Source organism: Budorcas taxicolor, chromosome 2, assembly GCF_023091745.1.
Source record: "Budorcas taxicolor isolate Tak-1 chromosome 2, Takin1.1, whole genome shotgun sequence".
Lineage (NCBI taxonomy): Eukaryota > Metazoa > Chordata > Mammalia > Artiodactyla > Bovidae > Budorcas > Budorcas taxicolor.
The window spans coordinates 9898133-9918972 of record NC_068911.1 but is presented as its reverse complement, the minus strand read 5'-3'; the positions used below and the strand labels follow the sequence as shown (position 1 = coordinate 9918972).

The window sequence follows — 20840 nt, the reverse complement described above, 5'->3', positions numbered from 1 at the left end:
CAGGTCCCATGCACTCTCTGGTACAGTAAGGGCCAGAGACACCAGGCCCCTCTCCCTCCCCATGACAGTCCTTGTCTGTCCCCACTTCCTTCCTCCCTGCCACCCCTCACATCCTTTCTTCATAGCAGTTATCGTGGGGTTCCAATGACTGCTGGCCTGGGACCCATGAGTGGGTGGAGATCTCACTCTTCTTTGACCATGAGCCCCCAGCGTTTCCACCAAAGGATAAACTAGTCCCTGAAATGCTATACCCTGGGGAGGGTGACCCATTCAGTGTAATGGGGACAGGGGACAGGGCCAACCCAGTGCCTTGGGTAAAATGGGGAAAAAACACATAGGTCACAGTGGTGTTTGGTCTCAGAGGAAAGAATCTTTCTGCAGAAGCTCTCTGAATTTCAAAATACTGGGATGATGAGTTCTGGAAAAATAGAGACCATTTCTATTGGAGGCAGCGGAAGCCTAAGAATTGGGTGCTGTTTAAATCCAGCCCCAGGACTTCCCTGGTGGCCCAGCGGTTAGGACTCTGAGCCTCCACTGCAAGGAGCTGGGGTCGGCTCCTTGGTCAGGGATCCCAGGGACATGCAAAGAACCTCAGCAGGTTTAAGAATTGGACGGTCTGGGGAATTCTCTGGTTGTCCAGTGTTTAAGACTCTGTGCTTTCACTGCCGAGGGCCTGAGTTCGATCCCTAGTAGGGGGACTAAGGTCCCACAAGGTGTGAGGCATGGTCAGAGCAAAGAAAACCAAAAAGAAAAAAGAATTGGACGGTCTGGTTTTGAATTTCCGTCACCAAACACCTCATGGTGCTGCACAGCAAAACAAACAAAAAACAACAACAAAGAAACAAAAACAAAACCCAAAGACAACAAAACTCACTCCCAATCTGTCTTTGGTGAACACTGTGTCGACTGCGCGGCTTTAGTCCCCACCTGGCCTCCCAGTCTCCAGCCTGGCTGTGCTTCCAGGGAATGACCTACACAGCCTCCAATAGGCTACCTTGCCTTGGGTTCAGCCAATGGGAGGGGCCGGCAGGGGTTCAGCCAATGGGAGGGGTCGGCAGAAGGCAGGGGCGGGAGTTGAGGGAGAGGCAGCTGCCGTCCTCGAGCTTCCATGATAGCTGTTGGTAAAGAATCCACCTGCGATGCAGGAGACCCTGGTTCGATTCCTGAGTCGAGATGATCCCCTGGAGAAGGGATAGGCTACCCACCCCAATATTCTTGGGCTTCGCTCGTGGCTCAACTGGTAAAGAATCCGCCCGCAGTGCGGGAGACCTGGGTTTGATCCCTGGATTGGGAAGATCCCCTGGAGAAGAGAAAGGCTACCTACTCCAGTGTCCTGGCCTGGAGAGTTCCATGGGGGGGTCACAAAGAGTCGGACACGACTTTCACTTTCTTTTTTTCTCCTTCCCTACCGGCCACACTGCCCGCTGGAGTTCTGTCTGCAGTTGAGTCCCTCGTGGGTCCCCGTCCACACCTGAGCACACAGGCCCTCCTTTTAAACTCTCATTCCCCCACTGCACAGTGTCACTGCTTCCTCCAGGACTCCGCTAACGCAGTGCCCAACAAAGGGCACACAGCTGGACACATTCAGCTGTTAACCTCGAGAGCCTTGTTTGGTCTCTATGGAGAGGGGTGGGGGGGACCCTCAATTGCCAGCCTGCAAAATGAGTATAAAGCTGGCAAAACAGTGACTACGTGATCTAAAGACATTTTACTGCAGGAGGCAGCATTAGCTATCTTAAGCGTTCTCACTGAACTCATCAAATTTGTTAGCTGATCCATCACTATTCTGTACAGGGGAGACTTCGATTTTTCCTTGTGGGCCCACGTACATCTCCAACCGATTCAAATCCAAACCCTCATGCCTCTCTGGCAGCCTTGCCCGGCTTCCACTGCTGCCCCCTTTCTCTGGTTCTCTGCCGCTTTTGTTGAGCTCCCTTTTCTCAGACAAGGCAGCTCAGTTCCACACTTGTTCCACACCAGGCCCCCTGAGGTCTTTATCAGCCATTCACATTTGAGTAAGAATTAGCTATCAGTCCACCAGGAGAACAGGATCAAGTCAGACTCCTAGCACCTGGGTGTTCATGAGCTAGGAGACATTGGGGGGAGGCCAGGAGGCCCACAGAGAGAGAAGCAGAAACTGCAGGGGTCCTGGACCTCAGTCACAAGCTTTATTGTCTCGAGCACGGACTCGCCACACTTCAACAATTCCACTTTGGGGAAGGGAAGGGGAGGGTGCAGGAGGGCTTAAGGAGGGGCACGGCTGAGCACACACTGGGCAGGAGCAGATGTTCATGGGGAAAGCGCTGGCCACCTGCCAGCCCATCCCCGGGGGCTCAGCTCCTCGCAGAGTGGGCTTTTGGCTGTTAGTAGACTAATCAGTGCCTCCAGTGGGCAGGGCAGCTGCCTGATTTTGCTGGAAAGAGTAGTATTTGACTCTGGGTTAAGCCACTACAGCATTGCTTCTAGACTGTTGTTAATGAAACCGCATGCAAGAGCTACCGAAAGCCAACGGGGAGCGAGGAGGGGCCGCGAGGACTAACTGGCTGCCCCCGGGGTGGGCTGCTTTGGGGCAAGGATGTGAAGACCACCCACCTGTACCTGGGAGCACTCAGGGGTGACCTGGGCACCACCTGCATACCTGTCCTGGTACAACTGGGGAACACCATGCTGGCCCATCGGGAATCCCCTCTACCCCTAAGGGGAGAGGCCCGTAAGCTGGGGGAGGGGGGGCAGGCCTCCATGGAGACGCTGCAGTGCAAGGCAACCATCTGTAGGTCTCCCGGCTCTAGAGGTGGGGCTTTGGGCAGACGCTGGCTTTCCCATCACAAACGAGGCTGGAGTAACTTGGCAGGCTTGAGGGGAGGTAGGAGATTTTTCTTCCCCAATCAATCCTTGGCTACAGGAGACAGGACTTAAAATGCCCAGGCAGACGCCTCGTACCACTGAAAGGGGGCTGTTGGGCTGTGTGTTCAGTTGCATGTGCATGGCCACGCCTCCCTGAAGGCTCACCCACGTGTACCTGGCTGATTCCGTGCACGACGAGGCTGCAGGCACGTTTGTAGTGTGTGCAACTGCAGCCCTGCCAGGCCTGGGGCTCCATCCTGGAGCCCGAGGGTGAGCATCCATGTGGTCCGAGCATGACTGACTGCAAAGGTCCCACCCACATGGCATGTGTGCATGCGTGACCCCTCTGAGTGCGCCTGTGCCAAGGTCAGAAGGTGTATACGTCGGGGTCTGCACCAGTAGGAGGCCGGTTCCAGAACATCGAGTCAACCCGGGGACAGCATATGACCTACCAGTCAAAGGGCTGGTTTGGGGCCTCCCTGTGACCTTCCTGCCCCAGCTCCAAGCCAGGTCTCTGGGGATGGGTGGGAGAAGGAAAGGGGCTTCCAGACTTTCCTCATACTGTGGCTCCTGGCCTTGGGGACCACCCTCCAGACAGCAGCAGCTTGGAGCTGCGTGTGCGCTGGGGTCGGAACAAACGGCCTACCTCCCAGCACTTTGAACCTGGGGCCTTGCTGGGCAGACTGGCTGAGGGGAATTTGTACCACTGTTTGCAAGAGGCTCAGTGTGTGGGGACAAGCCCTGGGGACTGCCTTAGTCTGGAAGAGGCTGCAGAAAAGGGGGTCTCCTCTTGCTTCCAAATGACCGGATTTCTCTCCTTCCCCTGAAGGGGAAGCTGGGGCCCTCCTCTGGCCCCTTCCTGGGACAATGGCTCTCGGGGGTCTGAGAGGGACCCCCAGGAGAAGGAGGGGAAGAAAGGGAGTGGGGACATGCCCAGGGGCCAAGACGGTCCTCAGGGCAGCGCCTCCTGGGGAGAGGGGCCTGTTTGGATCACCCCGGCCTTCCCGAGCCAACTCTAGAAACTGCCGAGTGTCCAGGGCGTTCAGGCTGCAGGTCCCGGGGGGCCAGGCCAGGGCTGTACCGCTCTCCGTCGAAGGTCGTGCTTGAGGAAGCCTTCTGGTCTGGCAAGGGGTCCGGGGTGGGGGATTGTCCATGGCCGTGTGTACATCATTGTTACAAACACTGTTCTCGTCTTCAAAGCGACAGTCCTGCCCCCTGCGTGGAGGGGGCACCGCCGGGGCAGGCTGGAGGGGCTCTGGTCCGGACTGGGCTGCTCCACGGTGTCCCTTAGGGTCAGTGCTTGTCCTGCAGAGAGCAAGGGCTTGGTCAGCAAGGGTCTCAGGAGGCCCAGGGGCAAGGGGCAGAGGGGGTGGGGCGGGGCTGGGGGAGGAGAGCTGGCTGGTGCCAGGTGGTGGGAAGAACAGCATGTGCAAAGGCCCTGAGCAGGAGCACTCTGTGCTGAGTGTTTGGGGCACAGCGAGACAGCAAGCAGGGTGGGAACAGTTTATGGGAAGTTGAAGGGAAGAGGCAAGAGTGGCAGGATTTACAAAGAGCTCCGAGGGCCTGTGTGGAGGCTGGATCCGAGGAAAGGAAAACTTGTGCTGAGACTCCAAGCCTCAGTTTTCACATCTGTAAACTGGGATGAACCCCGTGTGCCTCGCAGGACAAAGCCACACAAAGGTCTGGACATCAACTCCCAAGGGGCCCAGTACGGGTGGCTCCTCTGCAGACACAACCCTGACAGGTCCTGCTATAGCTTCCTGCTTCCACCCTGCTCTCAAGTCTGGTGCAGGCTCCCCACCTCCCCACATCCATCTCTCTCTGCTTCTCCCCGCAAGGCCAGGCCCTCGGCAGATGCTGCGGCCAGGGTTCTCTGGTCTCCACGTGAGTGCCTGCAGCCATGGCTTCATCGGCTGAGTTGGAAGGACAAGCCTTTCTTCCAGCCCAAGGTTGCACTGGCGCAAGGTCACACAAGGAGCCAGGGACAGAGCCTAATTGGGCTGGCACCTGGGCCCCAGGTGGGCTCTCCAACACTGCAGGCGAATGACAGGAGCTAACTGTGGGGTGTGGGCCACCAGACACCCCCTTAATACAGAACCCAGCAAAACACATTCCCAGCAAGGGAGTCAGGCCCATGAAAATCCTGGGAAACCAATTTTCCGCCCACAATTTTATAAAACATAGACTTTACAGAGACTGCTTAAGAAAGAGAGAAGATGCTACATTTAAAATATTCCGTTGAAAAAAAACAGGAGGTGAAATTGAATACTAGAGCTTGCTTTGTTGTTGTTCAGCCGCCAAGTTGCATCCGACTCTTGTGACCCCGTGGACTGCAGCGCAACAGGCTTCCGTGTCCTTCACCATCTCCCGGAATTTGCTCAAACACATCCATTGAGTTGGAGCACGCTATCTACTCCATTACATAATTTAGGGACTTTCCTAGCAGTCCAGTGGTTAGGATTCCACCCTTCCACTGCAGGGGGCCAGGTTAGATCCCTGGTTGGAGAACCAAGATCCCACAAGAAGTGTGGTATGGCCAAAAAATTAAAATGAAATAATTTACGTGCTACTTTGCAACCATCACAATAAAGACAGCTCAGGCAAGATTCCCAGATCGATGATGAATCCAGGGGGCATTTGAGTCAGGAACTGAGAATTCACAAGGTCTTCTAGGGTCTCCACTGAATATTCATTCAGAAAGAACCAGTAACCATACAGTAGGGGTCAGACAACACCTTGACCAGGTGATTAAGATTCACACCTGGAATGAAGGGCAGATGGACATCACGTGCCCCAGTCGTGATGCCTGGAGAAGAACATGACCTTGACCGAGTATTTCAGCCTGAATTGCAGAACCCGGCTCTAATCACCCCAAAGGACAGTCAAACCTCAAAGAAGGAATCTTCTATTAAACAAAGAGGGAGGGACTGTGTTTCAAAAATGCCAATGTCATCAAAATCCAAGCGAAATGGAGGAAATGTTCCAGAGGCAAGGAGGCTAAAGAAGACGTAACAAGTAAACGAAACGAGCCTCATTAACCTTAGGTTGGATCGTGGACTGGGGCAGGGAGAGAGCCGTGAAGACACGCCAAGGTCAACTGAAGAAAACTGGTAGGGAGTATGATCGGCTCTATTAACAAATCTCACAACAGCATGACATTTGCTGAGACTGATAACTGTACTGTGTTTATATAAAATTGCACCCTGTTTCTCGGGGAATGCAGACAGAATATGCAATTACTCAAATGGTTCAGAAAAATATTGCATGCATATAACACACATCTACACACAGGGAACAAAACGTAAAGCAGATGGGACAAAATCTTAACCACGTGCTATGGGGGAAAGGAGAGCTGATGCTCTAGGTGCCGTTTACTTTCAGTTTCTATCTGTGTATAGGTATTCATGGGCTTCCCTGCTGGCTCAGCGGTAAAGAATCCGCAGGTAAGGCAGGAGATGCAGATTCGATTCCTGGGTCAGGAAGATCCCTTGGAGGAGGGCATGGCAATCCACTCCAATATTCTTGCCTGGAGAATCCCCATGGACAGAGGAGCCTGGCGGGCTGCAGCCCATGGGGTCGCAAAGAGTCAGACACAACTGAGCAAGTAACACTGTCACTTGCATAGTTATTTATTTATCTGGCTGCACCAGGTCTTAGTTGCAGCACGAGGGACCTAAGTCTTCATTGTAGCCTGTGGGGTTTTCTAACTGTGGCTTGTGGGATCTAGTTCCCCAACCAGGGATCGAACCGGGGCCCGCGGCACTAGGAGCTTGGAGTCTTTGCCACTGGACCACCAGGAAAGTCCTTCTAGGTGTTTTTTTTTAATTCTTGTAACTTTTTTGTCTATTAAAAATTATTTCTAAATAATTATTAAAATTATCTAAATTATAATTTTAAATGATTTCTAAAAGAATGTATAGGGACTTCTCTTTTGCCTTCCAATGCAGGAGGTAACAGGTTCGATTCCTGGTCAGGAAGCTAAGATTCCACATGGTTCAGGGCCAAAAAACCAAAACATAAAACAGAAGCAATATTGTAACAAATTCAATAAAGACTTTACAAATGGTCCACATTAAAAAAAGAATCTTAAAAATACAGTTGTAAAAAAAAGCATGTATATATGTCAGCTATATGTATTAGTCTCTCAGTCATGTCTGACTCTTTGCGCCCCATGGACTGTAGCCCGCCAGGCTCCTCTGTCCACGGAATTCTCCAGGCAAGAAAACTGGAGTGGGTTGCTATTTCCTTCTCCAGGGGATCTTCCCAACTGGGGATCGAACTTGGGTCCCCTGCGTTGGCAGGCAGATTCTTTTTTTTTTTTTTTTTGGCAGGCAGATTCTTTACTGTCTGAGCCACCAGGAATAAAAATTTTTTTTAAAAAAATTAACGTGTACATAGATTTACAGACATATATACACACACATAACAATCTTCGTTATTTACAGGAGTTTTGTTCTATAGAATCAGACTGTCATGGAACCAGCAAAAACTGAACCATTGCTCTCAGTGGAAATAAAGGTTCCTGCAAATCTCTGATCTGACGCTCATCAATCGATCAACAGGTAACCATGTTTCATGCGTGCTTCTGTTTAAAACATTTCACTGAATACGTGTTGTTGACTCATTAATAATGAACTCAAGGCCGGCAGCACTATAACTCATGCCTGAGTGGAGCGTCTCGAAAGTATTTTCTGGAAGGCACTTGCAGCCTTCCTGCACTTAGGAACACTAGACGGCTCTTCTAGAACACAAGATGACGCTTGGGGGCCATTTTAAATAGTGGAAATCACCAAGAAAAAAAGCATGAAAATGTGAGAAACGTGTCACTAAATAGACCGTGAAAAGGACACTTGCTGGCAGAATGTTTGTACAAGCATGCTGCTTTGTACAAGCTCATCTGGGAACATGCCATGTCTCAGGTGATTACACTTTTCTCTACTCTGCATGTGTCCATGAATGACCACAAAAGTGCTGTCAGTGTGGAGTGTGGGGTTACAGATACATGTTACCAAGCAGGTGAGTTTGCAAACGGCATAGTTCGGACTGGCTGTACACGTGGACATACATACACACGCACACACGCATGCTTAGCAAAGTAATGTCAGCTTTGCTCATCTCTGGGTAGAAGAGCTACTGGTGAGGGTTTTTTTCTGGCCATGCTGCACAGCTTGTGGGATTTTAGTTCCCTGACAAGAGATCAAACCTGTACCCCTTGGAGTGGACGTGCAGCCCTAACCACTGGACCACCAGGGGATGTCCAGTGTTTTCTTCCTTATGTATTTTTGAGTTTTTTTCCCCAAAGTTTCCCCGTATTATTTTATAATAAAAGGTTTTTGGAAAGGGGAACAAGGTTAAAAAAGCAGGATGGGAACTGAATCAAGTTTGGCTCTGTGACACCACCCTCCCCCAACCCTGGCTCCCCGCCATGAGTAGCCCAAAGGCTCTTGCAAAATGTGTCTTTGTACTTTTGCTGCCTATTCAAAGTTTCCTCTCCAGAGAAGTCAGCCTGTACTCGAGGGCTGTGGGAGTGACAGAGCAAATCCCCCCGGGGACAGGGTGCCCTTACCTCTTGTTTGTGGGCCTTGTCTTGCTGGTGGATGCCGTTTGCAGAACCGGAATTGCCAACGGCCTGTTAAGAGTCAAGGGCGGGAGGCTGAGCGAGGTGCCCCAGCCAGCATTCCCCGGTTCGTCCACTAGATGGTGCGGTCTTCCCGACGGGACCATCGCAGGCTCTGAATTCTGAGTGTGCGTTTGTGAGGGCTGTCACTTTAGCTGTGTCTGACTCTGTGTGATCCCATGGACCATAGCCCGCCAGGCTCCTCTGTCCACGGGATTTCCCAAGCAAGAATACTGAAGTGGGTTGCCATGCCCTCCTCTAGGGGCTATTCCCTACCCAGGCATCGAACCTGTGTCTCTGGGTCTCCTGCTTTGCAGCTGGGTTCTTTACCACCAGCCCCACGTGGGAAGCCTGGCACTCTGAGCAGACCCCATCAAAATGGGGAAATCTAAGCTCTCGGGGCAAGGCTGCATCTCTGCCCTTTGTCTGAGCTCCTCAGGATAAAGCCATGGACCCCTTGGGCTGGGACTTCCAGGGGGCAAGGCTGAGGCTCTCCCCCCAGACCCAGGGGGGCCCCAGCTCACCTGGGACTTGTCCGGGCAGCTCCTCATGGCCTCCACGAGCCTCTCCACCTGCTGAGCCTGGTCCAGCGCGTCCCTCAGCACGTCCTCCGTGCTTATCAGCTGGTGCTGCAGACGCAGGAGCTCCGGTGCCGAGGATGAGGACGGGTCGATGAGGGAGTATCGCCTCTGATCCGATAGGGACTTCTCTTTGTCCTGGAAGCAGCAGGAGAGAGGACAAGCGTGTGTGTGTGTGTGTGCGTGCGTGTGTAGACAGGAAGAGTATGTGTGTCTGTGCATGCATGCATAAGTGTGTGTGTGCGTGTACATGCTGCGGGAGGGTGACCTCTTCTCTGGCAGGAAACTCATCTGTCCCACGATATCTCTGGGTCAGGCCTGGGCATCACCAGGATGCCCCTCAAGCCTCCTTCCCTCACCTGAAGGTCCCTACAGAAGCATCTTTCCTGTTCCCTGCCCTGGATTCCCAGGTTCTATCAAATGCTCCATGTTTTCCAAGTCTCCAAACCTAGGACCCCTCCCTCTCCTCTTTCCTTCCGGTATCCCCCCAACTCCCTCCACGCTGTCTTACATGGGTCCTTCCTCTTCAGCCCTAGACCATCCACAGCCTCATCCCCTGAACCCCTCCTCAGAACCTCCCGCCCTTCCCTTCCCTTCCAAATGCTCTGCAGCTTTCCCCGCCCACCATGGTACCGGAGATGGGCAGACCACAAACCCTCCCTGCACTGCCCTCCTTGGGCGGGTGCTTCTAGGTCCTTCTGCTCTGCTCTGATCCTCTACCCAAGCCTCCCGCTCCATCTGAACCTCCCTCACTTCAGGAGGTTTCTAACCACCAAGCCCATCCCTAGTTCACTGTGGTGCTGGGGACGGTACAGGGGGGACAGGGGAGAGGCTGGTCACGTGTAAACTTGACCAGCTTGTGGTTCATGGAGAAGCGTGGCTCCGCCCCCTCCATGCAGCTCTGGGAAAGTCTTGGAATCAGAACTCCCAAGGCCTCACCAGCCCCGGGGTCTTTGTTTCCAAGTTATACCCAGGCTCACAGCACCATGAGGACCACAGAGGGGTCTGTAACCACTCTCTGCTGGGCAGACTTGCCAGGACTGAAAGGCTGCAGGGCAGCTGGGCCCAGTGGTCCCCATGCCCACAATCTCGGTGCAGACAGAATAATGGACATCCCCCTCCCTTAACCCTGCAGGTCTAAGGCTGCTCCTGTGGCAGCAGGTGGGTCCTGGGCTCTCCTCCTGCCTGTGAGGCCCCTCTTCTCCCGTCTCCTCCACTGTGGCTGAACTGTGGCTGGGTGGGTGGGCAGTGAGGGGCTTTGGAACAGCTTCCCCTGACAACAAGCCTGTCCTCCTGGACCTAACCTGTCCACATCCTGGAGTTGACCAGGCCTAGGAACCGGCCACAGGCTAGTCTTGAATGCTGACCAGTGGGTGATGGAGTGGGATGATTCTGTCCTGCGCTACGAGCCTACCCCACCAGCACTTCTGGGGACTCCGCTCAGTCAGGCCTCTGTTCCCCTCTCGTCCCTGAGATGGATGCATGAATCGCCACTGCAGGACCCTGAACGAGGAGCTGGCTTCTTGTTGATTACTTCCCTGGATGGGGAGCTCACCACCTGGCGGCAGGCCACCCCCCCCACCTCTGGACTGGTCAGATTCTTAGGGAATCTTCTTTTGTATTGCATCGCCCAGACAGCCACACAACCAGCCATGATGTCTCCAAAAGGGGCCTCCCGTGGCCCTTCCACCAGCCACACTGCTGACCCTGCCAGTGGTTCTAGGGGATTTTGAACCCTCACTGTGACTTGGCAGTCCCTGGGGTGGCTCCAGGAGGTCACCAGTCTCCAAGGCCTGAACAGCAGGTTGCCCCAGCCTCTCCCTGGTGTCCCCTATCCCCAGGCCGCCCCCTTCCCCACGCACCAGCCCGGTCAGCTTTTCCCGCAGGCCTCGGATGTCATCCTTGAGTTTCTGCTCCTTGATCCGCCACTCAGCCTTGTGGACCTCCCGGCTCAGGTCCCTCTCAGGCCCCGGGGAGTGGCGATTGGCCTCCAGCAGCAATACCCGCAGTTCGTTCAGACTCCTGTAGGGGGCGGGGGTGTACAGAACAGCAGTCAGTCTGGGTCCCTCAGCTCTCACGCTCCACAATTAGCCAGGTGCCTGAGACTGGCCATCCCAAGGGGGCTACTGGCTACCAGGACACGGCATCTGTGCCGGGAGGGTCCACAGAGGAAGCACGAGGCTTGAAACCATCGGACCACAGCTGGAACCCGACAGTCAAGAAGGCTCAGCCTTAGAATTTTTTTGAAGTTTTTATTTTTTTAAAGAGAATATAATATTTGTTTAATTAAAAATAGTACAGAAGTAGAAATATAATGTTGTATACACAAAACTTATATAATGTTATAAATAAATGTAACTTCCACAACATACTTTTTATTTACTTATTTTAAAAATATTTATATTTTTATTTGGCTGCATCAGGTCTTAGCTGTGGCCCACAGGCTTAGTGGTGGCAGCACACAGGCTTAGCTGCTGTGTGGTTTATGGGATCTTAGTTCCCCAACTAGGGATTAAACCTGTGTCCCCTGCATTGCAAGGCAGATTCTTAACCACTAGACCACCAGGTAAATCCCAATAAAATATATTTTTAAGATAATAATAAATTAACTTAAATAAAAAATAAAGCATTTTTCCAAGAGAGCTCATGGGGCAAGACATTTTAAATACCTGATATCAAATAAGTTTTATTTCCTACGTCAACTCTTGATTAACTGGCAGTAGCTGCCTGGAATACTGTGGTGAGACTGATTCTGAGGTCACATCTGGACTTTGCAGAAAAAGAGTGCAGTGATCAGTTAGCAATGTCTCCCATGGGCAGAGGCTGGGAGAAAAGGACAAACCCCTTTTAAGTTCTTCCCCTTGCCAGAATCTACTTTAGAGGAGGGGGAAACTCCCTCTCTAGGTGGCCATGGGTAGTTAAAAGAATAAAGTAAAAGTTTGCTGGCACTGATCCTTTCCCTTTCTTCCTGCTCTGAATGATGGCACGTGATGGCTGGAGCTTCAGCAGCCACCCTGCAACCATGAGGAAGACTCTAACAGAACCCAAGAGAGCAAAGGTGTTGGTATTGGTACCTTGAGCCACTGAACCAAATGCCAGCTGTAGCTACCTCCAGATTTCTTGTTATGTGAGGAAAATAAATCTCTACTTGTTTAATCTGCCAATACATTTCTAGCTATCTCCCACTTCCATCCTAAGTACCAAAGAAGCAAGGAGTGGCTCATGGTAGCCTACATCAACCAAGGAGGGCTTCAGGGAAGAGGAAGTGGGAATCCTCAATAATTTTTAAGAGTTTCTAGGGGTCCCCAAGACTAAGATATTTGGGAATCACTAATCTTTCCTATGAGCTCTGCTTGGAGAACTGTGTTAAGAAGGATTCTGAGGCTTCGCTGGAGCTTAGCAGCAGACAGTATGGTGATCTCTGGTGATGCCAGTCACCTGTCTACGCCTCCAAAAAAGACTGGGTACTATTAACTGGGTGGAGTGAGGGTCACGCTGGTCTAATCACCGCCCACGGCTGACTCACCGCTCCTTCCGGAGCAGCTCCTGGCTGATGAGGACCAGCTGGCCCGAGGCATCATGGGTCTTCCGGGACACGGCCTCCAGCTCCGCCTCCAAGCGCCGCTTCTCTTTCTGGAGGGTGTCCACCTTCTTCTCGCCCGACCTGCACTTGCTCTCCAGTGCTGAGGCCAGCCAGCAGGGCAAGAAGGGAGAGGGTTGGGATCGCCACAGGAACCTGTTCCACCCAGGGGCCAAGGCCCGGGCAGGCAGCAGGCTTTCCCGGGGAGAGGCGGGTGTTAACAGGGACACACTCCACTGAACGGACCTCCCTCATCCTGCAGGGCCAGGCAGCGAGGGGCCGAGAAGAGCTACTTAGGAAAAGCAGCCACGGCCCCCACATAGCAGCCGGGCCCTCTGGTGTCAGGAAAGCAGTCCAGCCATCGAGAGACAGGGGCGTTTACAATGTTACCTGGACAAGGGAAATCTACTTCACCTTGGCCCTGGAGGACCCTGAGGTCAACTGACCTTTGCGGGACCCATTAAGCCATGTGAATGTGATGGGGAGTGGAGAGAAGGGGGGGGGTGAGAACCATTTCCCAGGATGGGGGCTGGCTCCCGGGCACCACCACTGGCATTCTGGTGGACAAGAAGCACGGCCAGTTTGTCACCACGTCACAGATTCCTGATCCCCTACCACTCCCCCCGCCCCACCAGGCTACCCTCTGGCTTCATCCCCATTTCCCTTGGGCCTTGGCTTTTGCTGCAGCCAAAGTCCTTCCCCTTCCAATTCTGAAATCCTGGTATTTCTTCTAGGGGCTGGTGCCCAAATACTATACCAAAAGGCAGAGAGATTGAAACCCAGGGGTCTTCAAGCCCAGAAAGAGAGACGTTATGATGCAATTGCAGAACACAGGGAACAGAGGCCTGGCTCTGGGTAGAGAAGGTGGCTGGGGTCCCCCATTTGTTTTTTTGTGTCTGTGCCATTCAGCCTATGGGATCTTAGTTCCCCCACCATGGATCAAACTACTGACGCCTGCATTGGAAGCGCAGAGTCCTAACCACCAAACCACCAGGGAAATCCCTGGGGCCCCCACTTATATTACGGATGAAGCGTGGGCGACCGCTCCCCCCTCACTGCTGCCCAGGTGGAAGTCCAGTGCAGGCCACCTGGGCCAGGCTGACTTCTCGAGGCAGAGTGGGGAAGGGTACCCTGACCAGCGTCCTCTCCCCCTCCCCCGCTGGACTGGCACGTGGCCCAGTGAAAGCCCCCACATCTGCCCGTAAGGAGGGAGACTTACCACTTACTTGGGCCCTGAGCATCTCGGTCTGAGATGTTAAGGCTGTCACCTCTTTGTCCCTCTTGTTCAGCTTGTCCTGCAGGCCTGGGGAGAAGGGAGAGATGAGGGGCCATCAGTACCCCAGAGCCAACACTGCAATCTGGTGGATGAGGGAGGGTGGCCCTCCCATCCAAACCCTAAAATGACATCACATTTGGCCTCCAGAGTCTAAGTTCTTTCTCAAGACAGTCGACCTTCTGGGTGAAGTGAAAGTCGCTCAGTCGTGTCTGACTCTTTGCGACCCCATGGACTATACAGTCCATGGAATTCTCCAGGCCAGAATACTGGAGTGCATAGCCTTTCCCTTCTCCAGGGGATCTTCTCAACCCCAGGATCTAATCCAGGTCTCCTACATTGCAGGCAGATTCTTTACCAGCTGAGCCACAAAGGAAGCCTGGGTAACCCACCCTGAAGAAGAGGTGCCAGAGTTGTATGGTCTTGAGCAACTTAAGTCTCAGACTCTCAACTTCCTCAAGTGAAAAATGGGGCTAATAAAGGTGCTCACGTCACCTGGCCACATGCATTCACTACTGGATAGCCCAGGACAGTCATGAAAAAGATGCAAGGAAAGTTCTGCAAATGTATTAATTTTATGTATGTTAATTCATAAATTCAATGTGATGCCAGTAAAAATGCCAGCCAGACTGTAATTTTTGTGGAACTAGATAAGCTAATTCTAAAATCAATTGGAAAAAAATTTTTTTAATAAGTAAATAAAAATTTTAAAAAAGGAAAAATATTTAAATAAAAGTAAACAAAGTCATTTGGAAAAATAAGCAAGATCAGCCAAGAGAATTTGTCCAAAAAAAAAAAAAGCTTCTTCAAATAATTAAATACACAATTACCACGGGTATGTGTGCTCAGTTGCTGAGTCATGTTTGACTCTTTGTGACCCCATGGACAGTATCCCAGCAGGTTCCTCTGTCCATGCAATTTTCCAGGCAAGAATACTGGAGCGGGTTGCCATTCCCTTCTCCAGGGGATCTTCCCGATCTAAGGATCGAACCTGAGTCTCCTGCATTAGCAGGCGGATTCTTTACCTCTGCACGACCAGGGAAGCCTGCAATTACTATATAATTTAACAATTCCCCTCCCGAGTATACACCCTCAAAGAGTTGAAAACAGGAACTCAAGAAGTATCCCCACATGCACACTTACAGCAGCACTATTCACAACGGCTGAAAGGTGGAAGCAACCCAACTGTCCATTGACAGGTGAATGGATAACAAAATTGGGCGTATGCATACGATGGCCTATTGGTCCCACATGGGAATGAAGCACTGACCTGTGCTATAATGTGGATGAACCTTGAATATATTATGCAAAGTGAAATAAGCCAGACATAAAAGGCCACATGTTATATGACGCTATCTATATGAAACATCCAGAAGAGGCAAATCCATAGAGACAGAAAGCAGATTAGCAGTTGTCAGCAGCTGCAACGAGGGGAAAATAAAGGAATGACTGATAACGCATATGGGGCTTGCTCGTGGAGTGATGAAAAAGTTTTGGAACTAGACAGAAGAGATGATTACACAACACTCTGAATATATCAAAGCCCCTGAATGGTTTGTTTTAAAATGGTTGATTTTACTTAAATTATATCTCAATTAAAAAAGGTGGGAGGGGGGACTTCCCTAGTTGTCCAATGGCCAAGACTCCATGCTCCCAAGGCAGGACACCTGGGTTCGACGCCTGGTCAGGGAATTAGATCCCATATGCTGCAACTAAGACCCAGCAAAGCCAAATAAATTAAAAAAGAATGGCCGAGAGAATTTTGAAAAAAAAAAAAAACCAGAGCGGAAGACCAGCCTTGCCAGTAACTGAAATATAAACGAAGCTTCAAAATACTGTAAAAGTGGTGCATGAACAGACAGATGGGTCACTGGGAAGGAATAAAAAATCTAGAGTCAATTACCTGATGGAATTTAAAGATGGTGAGTTTGGTTCATGCAAATCAGTGGAGACAGGGAGATGAGGTTTTCAAAAATGGTGCTGGGGTAAGTGGGCACTCTTGGGGGAAAAAATAAACATGGATCCTTACCTCACACCTGGAGTAAGAATTCTACATGAATCAGAGATTTACACAGAAAAAGAATAAACCCAAGATCCCAAAAACAAAGATTGATTTTTAAAAATGTGCATGGCAAGGGACTTCCCTGGTGGTCCAATGGTTAAGACTTTGCTTTCCAATGCAGGGTGCGTGGGTTCGATGCCTGGTTGGGGAGCTATATTGTAAAACTTTTTAAATGGTCCACATCAAAAAAATATCTTGAAAAAAAGAAAAATAACAACACCAAACACACAATCAAGTTCTCAATAAACAGCCTTCGCCCTCCTCCTGTTGGGGGTGAGTGGTTGGTGCATGTGGCAGGCAGCTCTTGCATGTGTGTGCTAAGTCACTTCAGCCGTGTCCAACTCTTTGCGATTCTATGACTGGCGCCCGCCAGGCTCCTCTGTCTATGGGATTGTCCAGGTAAGAATACAGGAGTGGGTTGCCATCCCCTCCTCCTGTGGATCTTCCCGACCCGGGGATTGAACCTATGTCTCTTATGTCTCCTGCATTGGATGGTGGATTCTTTACCACTAGTGCCACCCGGGAAGCCCAGGCAGCTGTCACCAAACACCAGATGACGCACAACAAAGTCGAACGAGCTTGGAGGCAAAACCCACCAGCGTTTCCCCAAAGCCCCACATCCCGCCCGGGTCAGTGGCCACTCACCCTCCACAGTCTCCTTCATCCTGATCTTCTCCCCTGAAATGTCGTTGGACTCAATCATCTGAAAGGAGAGCCCTGTAAGGGGGATGCTCGCCTCCCCATCTCAGCCCCCAGCCCCAGCCAGCCCACGTCTCTCCAGTTCAAGGAGACTTTCATGGACTTGCTGTAGCAGGGGGCACAGGTGTTCTAAGTTTCCTTCCCCGACAAGAGGACCCCCTCTCTGCTCCCAGGGGCCCCCAAGGCTACTTACATAGCATCCATGTGATCACTGCCTGTCCTTTCCTGCTTGCAAATGTCTAATATAAACAGCTGTCCCCTTCCTGGGAGACAAAGATTGGTCCTGGGACTCTGTTTCCACCATCATCCAGAGGCAAGACTCCCAGCCTCAGTTTCCCATCCATAAAATAAGAATCGACTGCCACCGGGCAGCGCATGCAGAGCATGCTCAGAGATAGTTCCCAGAGGGACTTCAAGAAATGCTACTTTCTTTCTCTGTGTGTGTGCATGCGTGCTAAGTCATTTCAGTCATGTCTGACTCTGCGCGACCCTATGGACTGTAGCCCGCCAGGCTCCTCCCTCCATGGGATTCTCCAGGCAAGAATACTGGAGTCGGCTGCTATGCCCTCCTCCAGGGGATCTAACACTTCCTTTAAAAAACAAACCCAGAAGCAAAAAATCAACTAAGAAAGAAAAAAACTGTGTGGCAAACATCAACAGGCTCCTCCCTGCTTCTTGACAGAATTTTCTGGCTTCCTGCACAAGCGAAACTGGCCGTCCCCTGAGCCTGCAGTTTGCCAGACCCTAGCACTGCTATCAGGGCAGCGCAGAGTTGAGCAGGCAGTCACCTCCATCCACCTGCCCCTCATACCTCTGCTCACACATCCCTAGCCCTGCTTCAGCCAGTCTGTTGTGATTAACAAAGCCACCTAGGTCTTTATTTATACACATTGCAGGGAAAACGAGGCATACATTAAACTTTTTAAAAAAATTCCCGTACTTACACATGAGAACAAAAATCAAGTTGTCCTTGAACTTAAACCTTTGAATTTTGGAGGGCATGTGGGTCCAGACCAAGGTCCCACATGTGCAGAAATCAGTGGGCTTTTCTAAGGTCACCACCCACTCCCTGGGGTGCAGTCTGTGACAGAGAGGCAGCAGGCCATCCTGTGGAACCACAGCAACCGCCAACCTCCCTGCTAAGGGAGTCCAGGCCCTAGGGCCCCAGGCCTGACCCTCCTGCCCTGAGCAGCCAACCAGGCCATGTGCACACAGCTAACCTGGGGCTCTTCTTCTCCTCTCTGCCCAGCATCCTGGGAGGACATTTGCTAACAGGGGCCCCCGCCTGGGAGAAGGGGGCAGATGGCCGGTGCAGTGGGGCCTCAAGGCATGACACAGGCAGGGCTCCTTTTACAAAAAAGGCGCCCCCGGTATGGAGAACTTCTGAACACTGGTTGCTCAAACACTGAATTCTGGATTAAATGTACAAGGGGCACCAGAAGCTCAAGAACCACTGGGGCTGATAAAAAGGCAACCATCTTGGGATTTCCCTGGTGGTCCAGTAGTTAGGACTCCAAGCGTCTACTGCAGGGCCCCGGAGTTCAATCTCTGGTTGGGTAGCTAAGATCCTACAACCTCGAGGTGGGGGGCAGAGAGTAGGGGGAGGCAACGATTTTGCTGCACATTGTCCCTTCATATAAGACTGTCATTCCGGGTACTTCTCTGGCCCTTAGGCAGCGGGGTTCAACAGGAACTCTGCCACTGATGGGCGAGAACCTCCGGGAAAGCTACTCTGCCTTGCAATCTGGGTTTGCTCATCTATGAAATGGAGCCAGTATGGACCCCAAGGGAGTCCAGGTGAGATGGGGCATCCTAGGGCCTGCACCCAGGTGTGGTGCCCAGAACCGCTCACGAGGCCCTTCCTGGCTGGCGGGAACACCCGTCCGTGACACCTGGGGTCCCAGCCTCCCCAGCATGCTCAGCTGGGACCTCTAGATTTGCAGCAAAGCTGATACGGGGGGCAGCAGTCTCCCCAGGGTCACACCCCTCTGGCCTCGCAGAGCCCACTCCCGGGACCACTCCCCTACTCCACCACTCCACTTGGGAAAGTGGCTGCCAGACTGTTGTTCCGTCTCACTGGGACTGGCAAATAAGGGGCCACCCTCAGGTCCCCTAGGTTGGCACTCTTGTCAGAAATGGGACTCCCTTACCTCTGCCCAGTGGTGGGCAGGATTTGCCTTCCACATCTCTGCCAGCCCAGTGCTGGAGCTCCCAGTACCAACACCCTGAGGAGGCCTGGGAGCCTGCACGGTGGGACGCGCCTGCCAGCTGGGGAGAAGGCTGCTGCCCAGGGGCGCTCCTCTCCAGGCTGGCCTGTGGGGACCCAACCAGGTCTGCTCAGACTGCTTGGGGGCCCCACGGTCACTCAGGCCTGCTGCCCTTCTGAGAGAGGGGCCAGGGGCTCCTCCTCTGAGCCAGGTGCCCTGCGATCTCAGACAGGTATGCTCCAGGTGGGACGGGCAACGGGGACGCTTCCTGGGCTGCAAATAAAAGGTCAGTAGATGCCTGAACCCTCCCCCAGCCAGGCCCTTGAGCCCGGGGCCGCTTGCCGCCCCATGGGCAGGAGGGGCGGCGGCCACCTACATTGGTGTGCTGGGCCGAACACAGGGACTCGACGGCCTGGAGTCTGTTTTCGGTGACCAGGAGCTTCTCCCGCAGCCTCTCAGCCTCCTGCTTGCTCTGGGCTTCGGAGCGCTGCAGCAGCTCATAGTCCAGCATCTTCTTCTCGGCCAGGGAGATCTGCTCCTTGAGGAACTCGATGGCCTGCGCCTGGCCCTGGTACTCCACGTCCAGCTTCTCCAGCTCGCGCACGCGCAGCTCAGCGTCGCGGCATTGGTCCTGGGCCTCCTGTAGCTCCAGCCGGTGCTGGCTGGCCTGCACCTCCAGCTGGGCACACCAGTGCTGCTGCACGGCAGCCAGCTCCTCCTGGGCCTCCTGCAGTTTCTGTCGCAGGCCCTCCTTCTCCTTCACGTGCACGGCTGTCTCGATGTCGTGCTTGGCCCTCAGGTTGCCCAGCTCCAGCTGGTGCTCCATCTTGATGCCCTCCATCACGGCCTTCAGCTCCCCGATCTCCTTCTGCTGGGCGCCAGGGCCCGAGTTCAGGGTGGCCTTGAGATCCTCCAGGGACTTCTGGTGGTCCGAGGCCAGCGAGTCCAGCTTGGACTTCCAGTTGTCCATGAGGCCCATGTTCTCGCTGGTGGCCTGCTGGACCTTGGCCTTCAGGTCCACCACCTCCTGTGCGTACTTCTCGTTGGCCGCCCGCAGCTTGTCCACCTCCGCCTGGTAGGCCCTCAGCGCCTTCTCGTACTTGTCCCTCAGCAGGCCGCTCTCCCGCTGGCGCTCCTTGCTGGCCGACAGCAGCCGCTCCCGCAGCCGCAGGGTCTCGGCGGCCTCGGGGTGGTCGGCGGGCGGTGGGCCGGAGTGGAGCAGGCACTGCTGCAGCTCCTCGATCTCCTCGCGACGCAGGCTGAGTTCCTCTTCCAGCTGCAGCACCCGTGACTTCTCGGCCACCGTGGTCAGCTACCAGGAGAGAGGGAGACCGGGGTCAGCGGGCCGCCAGGTGAGGGGGCAGGGGGCGCGCAGGAGGACGCGACAGGGGAAGGTCATGGGAAGGACACCCCATCCCATCTGAGCACCGCCTCCTGCCTTGGGCCCCAGTGATTCGGGGACTCAATGGTCCCCACTGCCCTAGCCGGCTTGTGACAAATCTGTGGTTAAAAGAAACCATCTGGGGACTTCCCTGGTGGGTCCAGAGGTTAAGACTCCACGCCCCAGTGCTGGAGGTGCGGGTTCAGTCCCTGATGGGGGAGCTAAGATCCGGTGTGCTGCAGCCAAAAATAAATAAATAAAGCAGCCAAGGAAGAAACTGGTTGGATGGCATCCTCGACTCACTGGACGTGAGTCTCAGGGAAGCCTGGCGTGCTGCAGTCCACGGGGTCTCAAAGAGGCAGACACGACTGAGCGACTGAACAACAACAAGAGGGAAAAAAAAAGGAAACCATCTATTTGAGGTTATGGTTTTCTTCAAGTTTAAGTTATTTTTAAAGGGTGGACATGACAGAGGGGATTTTGCACTATCCCGCTCTAGAAAAGTCTCAGCTAGAATGAGTGGACTCACAGAGAGGCTGTTTGGAGGGGGTGGCCAAAGGAGCGTTTGCCATTTTAATGCCTAACGCAGAAAAAAATAA

General features: G+C 53.0%; 1 protein-coding gene across 1 annotated transcript in view; it reads right to left on the bottom strand.

Moving 5' to 3' along the window:
• Positions 1-2236: 2236 nt before the first annotated feature.
• Positions 2237-20840, bottom strand: part of CLIP2 (CAP-Gly domain containing linker protein 2) — a 53357-nt gene continuing 34753 nt past the window's right edge. The window contains exons 9-16 of the mRNA XM_052663698.1: positions 19237-20172; positions 16600-16657; positions 13839-13922; positions 12566-12722; positions 10902-11061; positions 8986-9177; positions 8411-8473; positions 2237-4149 (exon numbers count right to left, since the gene is read on the bottom strand). Coding sequence (XP_052519658.1) covers positions 4138-4149; positions 8411-8473; positions 8986-9177; positions 10902-11061; positions 12566-12722; positions 13839-13922; positions 16600-16657; positions 19237-20172 — 1662 coding nt within the window. The 3' untranslated portion in view covers positions 2237-4137. The remainder of the gene's footprint in view (positions 4150-8410; positions 8474-8985; positions 9178-10901; positions 11062-12565; positions 12723-13838; positions 13923-16599; positions 16658-19236; positions 20173-20840) is intronic.